At 40.9% G+C, this 11,143-nt stretch overlaps 1 protein-coding gene across 3 annotated transcripts in view; it reads right to left on the bottom strand.

The window, feature by feature from the left end:
* Nucleotides 1-3,429: 3,429 nt before the first annotated feature.
* The window catches only part of HMG20A (high mobility group 20A), a 65,912-nt gene continuing 58,198 nt past the window's right edge, over nt 3,430-11,143 (bottom strand). The window contains exons 8-10 of one of the 3 annotated variants that reach the window (XM_061158948.1): nt 10,344-10,559; nt 8,825-8,967; nt 3,430-5,884 (exon numbers count right to left, since the gene is read on the bottom strand). In XM_061158948.1, the coding sequence (XP_061014931.1) occupies nt 8,831-8,967; nt 10,344-10,559 (353 nt within the window). In that variant the 3' untranslated portion in view covers nt 3,430-5,884; nt 8,825-8,830. The other 2 variants (XM_061158949.1, XM_061158947.1) reach the window with 2 other exon arrangements.

Genomic DNA, 11,143 nt, shown 5'->3' with positions numbered 1-11,143 from the left:
AACACGTGCAAGTTGCTTATCAGCTTTGAGCCTTAATTTATTTACCTGGAAAATGGTATAATGGTCATACTCTAAAAAGTTGTGGTTCAAATTAAATGTGTGTGTGTGCTTGGTCGTGTCCGACTCCTTGTGACTCCAAAAAATGAATTAAATGATATATATATATATCATTTATCATATATATAATTATATATATATATATAAACTAGATCAGAGTGCTTGACTTATAGTATGTGTCTAATTCTTCTTTCCCCTTGAGTCCTTCATAAATTATAATAGCTAAATTTAGGTGTCTGTTCTATGGCAGGTACTAAATATCTTACATGGATTAATCCACATGAAAACTGTACACTATAGGGACTTCCTTGGTGGTCCAGTGGTTAAGAATACATCTTCCAAAGCAGGGGATGCAGGTTTCGATCCCTGGTCAGGGAACTAAGACTCCACATGCTGCAGGGCAACTAAGCCCCCACGCTTCAACTAGAGAGCCTGCACACTCTAAAGCCTATCCACTGTAGCAAGAGAAGCTTGTGCACACGCAACTAGAGAAAACTCATGCACCACAATGAAGAGCCCATGTGCTTCAATGGAGGTCCAGTGCAGCCAAAAAAAAACAAAACCAAACCAACAAAGGAAAACAACCCCACCCCCAAACTTTACACAATAGAAACTATAAATACCCTGTGTTACAGACTGAGCCACAGACCAGTTTAAGCAACTCACCTTGGGTCACACAAGCAGAAAAATGGAGCCAAAACTCGAACCCAGCAGTTCAATCCGATTTTAGAGGGAGTGAAACCATCATTGACTATCTTTATTGTGACCCCACAGTAAGAAATACATTTCACATTGTAACCCATCACATGTGTCTGCTCTAAAGTAGAAACAAGTTTCATAAAATAATATTTACCCTTACTATATGTAGTGTACTCTTCACTTTAATGAAAAAAGGTTTTGATCAACTTATTGATTTAATGACCTGTTAATGAGTCAGAAGCATACTTAGAAGAAGTATTATTGTCTAAATTACAATAATCCAACTACTTTTACCTTCCAGTTACCTCAACTGCTGCTAGAAAACTTTGATGGTTATCAGTATAGACTTTATATTTCATTTACATTTCAGATAAAGCCCTTATTAGTTAAGATGCCGATCCCCCAAGACTCAGATTTATTTCCCATTGCAAACTCTTGCAATTATGGAAAAATCAGCTCTTGTCAGGTGAGATTCAAGCAATACACTCTCCAAAAATTATTTACCACCATTAAAACTCTTAATTACAGGCTGCCCTGTGTTAGAACTATTTATGCAGATATCTGTTCTTCCCATTGGACTGTCATGCCAAGGGCAGAAACATATTTTATAAATACTTTTGTAGTTCCAAATAGTGAACTGACATGAAATGGAAAACATAGAAATAAAGAACTGGCTCTGGTGTTTGAGATTCAGACAAAAGGCTACTTCTATACCCACTGTCTTATATATTCTTATCTAAACATCTAAGGCATTTTCTTCCCATCCCAGTAGTTGCAAGTGGTTTACAAAAGTCCTTCTATCTGGGCAATTTGCATTGACCCTGCTCTTAGTTTCCCAATGCCATCCTTATCTCACAGCTCCTCCTCTTTTCTGCATTTTTCTAGGCTAAAAGAACTTACATTTATGCTTCTGGCAGATGATCCTCCCTATGGACCACATTCCCCCAGGGTTAAACTGAAATGATTTCTGGGTAAGAGGAAGTACATTAACATTTTCACTTAATCTTTTAAATTCTCAATCCACATCTTTTTTGTGAGCTAGGGTATGAGCTAGTGTTTATTTCTATAGATACTGTAAAATATATTTTTAAGCACTGGCTATGTGTCAACATGTAAATAAATAAAACAAAGACAAGGTCCTTGACTTGGAACCCTCAGTTGCAAGGCAGGAAATTTAGAGGACAGGAAGTAGCTACGAGCTTTTCTGCCAAGCAATACTTCAATCTCCCCACCCGCAGGGAAAGATTATCCTGTTGTTGTTTTAATCCAGCAGATGCTGAGCAGTTAGAGAAAGGGAACAAAACACCTGGAGGAAATACTGCCACCTGTTTATGTTGACTTTTACCAGACAAGACTGGCCACCAGCTGTTGAGAGGTAAGGGATGAACCAAGGTGGCAACAGGAAAATGCTTACCCTGGTTCAATCTGGTTGTCAGCTTTTTGGCTGTTGAAGCGGGGGGAAGTACCAATGAAGTCCATGGTCATTCATGATGGCCAAGAGGCAAAGACAGGATAATGCATCTTGCTCACTAGCAGAGCAGAGCTGGCCTTAGAGTCTGGGCTGGCCTATGCATATACATACAGTCACATATGAGTCATGTAATTAACTCAGTTGCCTACTTGGTATTTATTTTCTCCTTCCTTACCAACTAAAACCTGTCTATTAATGGAGGCAGTAATGTCTGAGGAAAGATGACATTCCTTGGCCTCCCATAGCTAGCTGTTGTCACATGACTGTTCTGGAAGCATTGTGTGGTTTCCAGGAAGACTCTTTAAAGGGTGCTGACTCAGCTGAGTTTGCCCATTTTGTCCTTGCCCTTTTTCTTCCTTTAAGCTGCCAGGAATTTCAAATGATGGCTGACGGTCAAGTGGCTGTTTTTGACCATGAAGTGACCTTGAGAAAGGAACCTTCTTGTGGTGCAGACAGGAGCCCCTATACTGGTCTTGGATTGCCTACCTTTGGAATACTTTTCAGTGAGAGAGATGTGTCTTATTTAAACTTTTGCTGATTTGAGTTTCTGGTAAATATAGTCAAGCCTGACCCTAACTGAGTTGCCTCAATAATTTCTGGCATTCATTTAAGATTCTTCATAGCCGCCAAAGTACGGTCAATACATCACCCAACTCTGTCTTTCTGACAAGTGTAAGAGAGCTGAGGCATGTCAGATGAGGAAACTGGGAACAAAGCAAGTCTTGCCCAGTGCCACATAACTAGCTACTTGGAGGGCAGCAGGCTTTGGAAGCCAGGAGCGCTCACCCCTAGAATTTTAAAAGCATGGTGGAAGTAGGTGACAAATTACCTTTAAAACAGATTTTGACTAATGAAGTAGTGGTTACTTTTAAAAGCAAGTATTTAAGGAAAATTTATCTCTTCAGTCAAAAGGAAGACTATCTTTAGGCCTCCTATCAAGGGGGCTGAAGTCACCTGACTTTAAGAACATGGGACTTCTTTCAAGTTGCCTCCAGAATACTATTGCCACATTAAAATGAATTATAATTCATTGTATTCTTATAGCATACATTAAGAGAATTGAACCCTCAAACAGGCTAAGACACATTTTGCATAAGCAATTAGTAAAATGAAATGTTACCATTTTAAAAGTGTAACAGACAATGATTAATGTAGAGTTGACAAAGTCTTTAAGATAAGAAGGCAATGCAGGTAAAACTGAATCAAGTGGATTCAACATAGAAAAGTTTTTAATGAGGCAAACATCAAGCAAGCATATTGACTTCTTAAAAAAAACAAAATCTAAAAGTTTAATTACAAAAACACTTGTACAGAAAACTTGGCATTTCAACAGTTTCAAACACACGTACACATTTTTCTTCTAAAATTTCATTATGTCAGAATCTGTCTCATTTTCCTCAGCTGCTCTTTGTGTTTTAATAAAAAGAAAGAAACCTGTAACACTGAATAGGCAACAACTTATTTCTTGAGAAGAACATATTAGTGCAATAATATATACAAGTTTACTGGGAAATGTGAATTAGGTATTGTGTCAGCCTCTGAGCTCACTCACTCCCTTCCTGGCTGGGCACAGAGGAGAGAGAAGGCAAGGCAGACCTGCTTCACGGAACCTTCTTGTTTTGTGTCAGTTGAATTCCAGCCACCAGTGAGTCAGGTGTAGCTGCTGGGAGGGCCAGCATGTCAGAAGCAGGTTGCTATTTTGTGAAAATGCTTTCAAACTGCCAGCTTTCTTGAGATCTCATGCATTCTCGAAAATGGATGTCTCTCAAGTCAGTGTCAGGTATCTATCCAGACTAAGGAGAAGCTCTGGACCTATTACAGCCTTTCCTGGTGCACAGCACTGCTAATAATGCTGTGCAAAACTAACACAAAGGCGAGACAGAGAGAAATATGAGGAGGAAGAAAGGAGACAAAGTATTTGGCAGAAGGCAACACAAACTCCAGAACTGGCTTGGCTGTCCTTCTGCCACAGACAGTGCATTCCAGCTTGGACTGAGCAGGCAGGGTGTCTGAGAGAAGAGCCAGGAATGGCCAGTCAGAGCAGGAAAACACAGAAGAGCAGGTGAGTTGGCAAGTTTATAGAGATAATGATGGGCTGTTATTCTAAAAGATGGCCAAGGTGGTATATGTATGGGCTTCATTACATGAAAATTTGATGTGTGTTCATGTAAGAACTTCTAACAAGGTTGCTTTTTTGCTGTTGTTTTGTTTCCTTTGGGTTAAGAAAGAAATCAGGGGAGGAGATGCTGAGAAGACAGGAGGGTGCAGCAACATGATGGGGGTGTCTGGCTTGCACCCTGGCCTGTGAGCATGCTGTGAGGGGGCCACACTTCCACCTGCCCTTGGTGGCGTGGTGCCTGGACAGTGGGCTCAGCGTGCCCTGCTTTGGTTCCAAAGATCTCAGCTGCAACCACCAGCCTTGTGCTCCACAGCATCAACACATAATACAACAAAACCAAACCCTGAGGTGAAAATCAGAAACTTCTCTTCCCTTTTGCTGTTTTTTTTTTTTTTTTTAAATCAGAAGAGGGGAGAAGGAAGGAAAGCCTGTCCCTTTGACACAGACTCTGCAGTTATGATTAGAGAAGAAAGACGAAGGATGGAGAATTCCTCCGTGTTCTCTTCTGTCAGCTGGCAGTATTCTGATGACATTTCTGCCACTCATATCCATGACTCGGTACACCTCAAGCACACAGGGATTTCCTCTGTTTTTGCTTATAAGAAACTTTAGGATCTTTTTCAATACCAAGTGAGAAACGACTTTTCTCGTTCTGTCCTGTTTACCAATGACCTTTCCCTCAGCAAAAATATTCCACAAGTCACTGCCAACAGATGGGAACAGAAGAGCCTTGCTGGGCCCAGGACACAGGGTACGTGCAGGAGCGATGCTTAGAAAACAGCAGGCAGTACCAAGAGGGGAGGAAAGAGTGCTCCCCTTCAGGGCTGCAATCACAAAGCCTCCACGACAAGGGCTGGCACCCACTGTGCGCTGTGCGGGGTATGAGACACAGCCTCGCTCCACAGGACACTATCAACAAGAAGCTCCTTTCTTTGGAGTCACAGCAGGACAATGATGGGAGAAGATTGGGCCTGTCCAATGAGAGAAACTCTCCTTCAGAGCCCTGCTGAGCAACAAAGCCCAGAGGTCAGAAAATGGAGACATCTAACTTGGTGGGGTGAAGAAAATATAAAAAAAATCAACCCCCAAAAGCATTAAAAAAAGAAGTGACAGCTAGGTAGGAAAACTGATAAAAACCACAGAGCCACTGGTAAAAGAGTCCAATCTGAATGAAGCAGAACAATGAGAAGGCTTCCTTTCTGCTGCAAAAGGTGCCTCTCTCAGGGGTATTTAGTCAGCAGAATATACGCAGACCCACTTGAACAGAAGTAGAGATGATAGGAGACTGAAGACTTGCACACGGTCAAAGCTTCACAAGGACAATTCCATAGGAAGTTCACATACATGTTCCTTTTGCTGCTCCCTCACATGGCTTCCTGGGGTGAAGGCATGTACCTCATAACTGACGGTTCTTTCACAAGCATAATAATCTGTACGCCCTCTCTGCCTCCACTCAACTCAAATATCCATGGATGGCTTCTCATTCTGAACAAGTAAAACCACTTACAGAACATCCTGGAGCTCTAAGACCTGTAGAACTGGGAGGAAAAAAAATGAAAAAAGATACCAAAAAGGTAAGCACAGATCAGAAAGGGTTCAGATTTTTGGTGAAAATACTGCGATGCTCTATTTTCAAAAGGGTTAAGGTGAGTGGCAGGGTTTATGTAAACCAAGGAGCTCACAAAGCTGCAAGCAGCCAACTTCACTGAGGCATTTTAGACATTTCAATGACAAACGTGGCCCTGCTCCAGTTCAGCCACAATGGGGAGGTTGGAAAATTGCCAACCAAACACAGAAAACCAAGTATCAGGGACAAATTCGATGATGAAAAATGAGTACTTTGGTCCTGGTCAATCAAACCAACTTTCTTTAAGTATAAATCTAAGGCTCCCTGCATGTGTAGGAAAGTACTATGTGCATAAGATGAATAAATTCTTACATCAATAAAAATGCAATCACATAAAAAGTTGTTTTCTTTCCAATCCTCAAACAGGTAACTATCATTTCATTCAACTGAAATCAAGCAACATATGGCTTTTGATATATACAGTAGTCACCTCTCCATGTGAAATCACCCCCATGGCTTCCTCTCAGCTCCACTTTTTCTAAGTATAAGTTAGCCACAAAGAAAGATGACAGCTGGGGTAATTCTTCCATTGTATATCTATAAAAAATAATTACAAAATGGCTGAACAAAATTTTATATGATAACTGCTGGATTGTAATTTTTTCCTAATTACCCCCCATTTATCTTACTGCTTTCATTCTAAGATTTTTTTAGTGCTCTTCCTTGACACCCATCCCTACCTCCTTGTATCAATGTTCTAGAAACTCAATTGCATTTAGATACACGAGTTCTAGTTCTAGAATCTGCACTTGCCTACTTAGGTATTTTTAGGCAAGACATCTCACCTCTCTGGGACTCAGTTTCTTTGTATGTACAATGATGGGATTCCTAAAGGCCCCTTCCAGCTCTAATATGCTCCTCTAAAACCATAGACCATTCGCTTCCTTTCACTCACTGGCTCCTGACAAAGGAAGAAAACTTTGCCAAGCCCATGTCAGAGTAATTAATTGCACCATGAATGCTGGGGACATCAGGCCTAGTTGTCTGTACATATTTGTATAATGAGGCCAAGCTAGAATTAATCACAGTCTTTATAACTGTTTCATTTGACAGTTTCAGAGAGTGTGGAGAACTAACTATTCTCAGTTATGTTTACGTGGCTAGATTGTAAGAATCTGTAGTAACAAAACCGTTCAGATTTTCAGCTACTCTTTCTTTTAAGGGAAAATATTTGTAGGTTAAAATCAAGGATAATGATAATGTTCTAGGTTTGCAAAGACACCTCAGAAAGCAGATATGACAGTTTATATCCTTAAGATGGGTAAAGCTTTAGGAAAGTCTTACTGGCCAAATGCTCAAAATGGAAAACCATTTTTGGCTCAAAACTCACAACAACTGCCCTATACCTATGTGAGGAGACACCATGTTATCAGTTACTGTGTACTTCCACAGTCCTCCACACTGTTTCTCCCACCTCTCTTTTCAAGCCTACCAGAGTGCTAATTGAAAACCCTGTGTGAAAATGAGAAGGGTGACGAGCTCCTGAAAATCCCAGGCCTAGATTTACAAGCTGTTCCCTTCATAAACAGCAGCAGTAATGCCATTTCTTTATTCTGTAGGGAGTCTAGTCATCTCTTAGAAGTATGGTCCGTTCCAGCTGGCTACACACTAGAAGGACAGTAATCCTTTTCCCATCAGAGCACAACTGGGCGAAAGTATGACGAATCGCCCTGTACAGTTACTATTGGAGCCCGTGGCCAAGAAGGATAGAGACGACTGCTTTCGTCTCTGCGGGCAGACACAACCTCGTTAGATAAAGAATTATAGGTTTTATTGATTCTTGCACACGTTGCTCAAGACCCAGACCATGTTAGAATATGAACATGTATATGAGTATGCTCATTTACCTGCAAGACAAATAAATAAAGATATAAATCCATGACCAGCCTTGCTAAGGAGTGTATCTTGCCATCCACTCTTGTTTTAGCATCCATATATGGCCATTCACTGTATGGTCCAACCCTAAGATTTCCACATAGTTTGTATGTCTGCAGGGATGGAACAATTTAACTGACAGACCAAAGGGCTGTCAATTGTGGAATGACAAACTAAAGGGTACTCTATCTCTAGGAATCTGAGTGAAAAAATAACCAGTTCCATTTAAGAAATGATACTGATGACTGACCATGAGTACCAAAAAGTTTATAAAGGCAGGACCCCTTTGGAAATGTATTTTTTCTCTTCTAAAAGGATGTAAAACATATTACAAGTCATTTGTTGAATGTATTTTTAAAAAGTTTATTTTCTTGTTTCTCTCCTTTCACTTATTGAGAGTTTATATATTTTTTAATATATTCAATCAAGGCATTAACTGTTTCACTGTAAGTTTAGTCCACATTAACATTTAACACACAACTGTTACTCTGATATTGAATGGTAAATGAAAAGCTTACTTACATAGGCTTGTAAACATACAATGTCTCACTGACTATTGTGAATTATCGTTAAATTTACAGGGAAAAGGAAGCTTAACAATTAAGTGATACTTATTTTGTCCAGTGTGTTGTTTGTGGGGTTATTTCCTTTAAGTTTCTCACTCAACCTTCAAAACCCTTTGGGAAACTAATACCTAAGAATACAACTTAATAAGTGACAAAGCTAGAATTGAGATCCAACCACAAAAATCATGCTCTTTCCATTAAGCCACATGGAGGCATGCATGAGGAAAAATTATCTTGATTCAGTTTTCCAACACTATTTACTACATTTAGCAACCAAGCAACAGGAATCTTAAGCCTCCAACTCACTTATTCAATGTCATTCCAGGATTTTAATAGTATTAATAAGGTCTAATGCCATCTTAGTTTTGATGATGTGCTGGCATGTACGAATCAAGTCAGTGAGCACTCACCATTCCCTAACGATCAAGCCTGTTCACAACTTCTCGAACTGTAGCTATGAAGTTTTCATTGTCTTGGGGATTAGCTAAAATAATACTGTGCAGTCTGTTCATATAGGAGTCGATAGTGTCCACTGTAGGTGTCTCTCCACTTCCTGAAGTGAGATAAGAGAAAGTAAGAAAAGCTTCCCCATTCAGTTCAATAGTAACACAGATCAGTGATTCCACAGCAAAGAAACTTGACTCTAATGGGGTCTGCTCCACAGAGAAGATTTTAATTTCAGAAGAGAGACTTTCAGACCTCAAAGAAATGAAATTAACCCACATACTCTAAATAAACAGATGGACTACTATTGCTGCACAGCATATAGGAGTAGTTGCATAAAACAGGTTAAGGACTCTCTTAGATCTACTGTGACTATTTTCAACATGAAAACATATATAAGAAATATTAGTATTTCTTTTCCTTCCCATTAAGACAATATCACAAAGCCAGCACATTTATATGCTCTGGAAAAGTGCTCTGGGGGAACAGGTGACATGGGAGAGGGGATCAAGAAATAAAAACGTCCTGTTATGAAATAAATTAAGTCATGGGGGTGGAGTGTGCCTTATGGTGACTGTGGTCAATAGTATTGTACCATGTATTTGAAAGCTGCCAAGAAAGTGTATCTTAAAAGTTCTCATCACAAGAAGAAAAATTTGTTTGCAACTTTGTAAGGTGGTATAGGCTTCCCAGGTAGCACTAGCAGCAAAGAACCCACCTACTGATGCAGGAGAGCTAAGAGTTCAATCCCTGGGTTGTGAAGATCCCCTGGAGGAGAGCGTGGCAACACACTCCAGTATTCTTGTCTGAGAAATCCCATGGACAGAGGAGCTTGGAGGGCTACAGCCCACAGGGTTGGAAAGAGTAGGACACGCCTGAAGTGACTTGGCGTGCATGCACACATGGGGGCACATGGTAACTAGACTTGGGTGATCATTTCACAGCATATACAGATATAGAATCATTATGATGTACACTGGAAATTAACACAATGTTATACATCAATTATAGCACAATTTAAAAAAAGAAAAGCACTCCACTGAGGATTTATTACACAGTTTCCACTATTCTGAAAATCAAATTAAGCTTAGTAGAAAGCAGATTATGTTAAAATATAATTGAAGAAAAATTTAACTGAGCAGAGAGTCTGAAATTTTGGATGATTTTAACCAATGGGCTGTGCTGTGCTTAATGGCTCAGTTGTGTCTGACTCTTTGCGACTGGACGGACTAGAGCCCACCAGGCTCCTCTGTCCTGGGGATTCTCCAGGCAAGAGTACTGGAGTGGGCTGCCATGCCCTCCTCCAGATTTTAACCAATACTGAGATTCTATTCCATTACCTACAGAAAACTCTGAGGAAACGACCTCGGAGTTTATTGGTCTTCCCCTTGAAGGGAGACTTCAGCCTCACCACACCAACGCCAGCATATGCAGCACCTCCCCAGCCCCCACCACTTTACACGACTCAGGTGGGGATGATGTTACCAGGCAAGGGCATGCTGGCGAAGCTGCTGGTCAGCACCTGCCGCAGGGTCTCCAAGTGCTGCTGTAAGACGGTGTTGCGGCTGCGCTCCTGGATCACGTCCACCTCCAGCTTCTCTACCGCTGTGCGCATGCTCTCCACGTGCTTTTGCAGGGCCGCGTTCCTCTCCTCAAATTCCATGTTGGATTTGCGAAGCTGACGGAGCTCTGCCTCCCGAGCTGAGGAAGCAAGCCCCCCAAAACACAGGTAACACAGTGTCTCTGAGGAGTCCCAGTGACTCTTCTAGAAGTTCTGCTTAGCTGTCTCTAATTAGCTACCCCTCCTCCTGTCCCTAGTCTCATTATGGCCTTTCTGATAGCAATTTCAGCAATAAAACGCCTGGCTCTCCAGAGTTATTTTAATTCTTAAAGCTGGTCATATTCTATACTTAAGACTGCAAGGAACAGCTGCAATTTCCAGTGTTTGTCTGTTTGGTTTGTTTAAAGCCGTGCTATGAGAAGCCTGAGGGGTTTCACAGGGGGATCCTGGGAGACTGGGCAAGCACAGCTGTGGGTCCAAAGCTTTATTGCAGTGGGGTCAGCTTTGCTTATTTATTTTATATTTTGGATATCCATGCAAGCTTTCATTAGTACAAAGGGTTCTTGGCTAACAGCCTGAAAGCAACTGAATTAGTGATGTATATTTATTTCCTCTGATTCAGAGACTAAAGCTGCTTTGACAACACTGGCTGAACTTTCCTCACTCGTCTCTGAGTAGCTATTTTTAATAGAGAGTGAAATAGAAGCAACTTTCTTCTTTCAGA

This window comes from Dama dama, chromosome 13, assembly GCF_033118175.1.
Source record: "Dama dama isolate Ldn47 chromosome 13, ASM3311817v1, whole genome shotgun sequence".
Classification (NCBI taxonomy): domain Eukaryota; kingdom Metazoa; phylum Chordata; class Mammalia; order Artiodactyla; family Cervidae; genus Dama; species Dama dama.
Note: the sequence above shows the minus strand (reverse complement) of the source record. Positions and strands in the feature narration are given on the sequence as shown.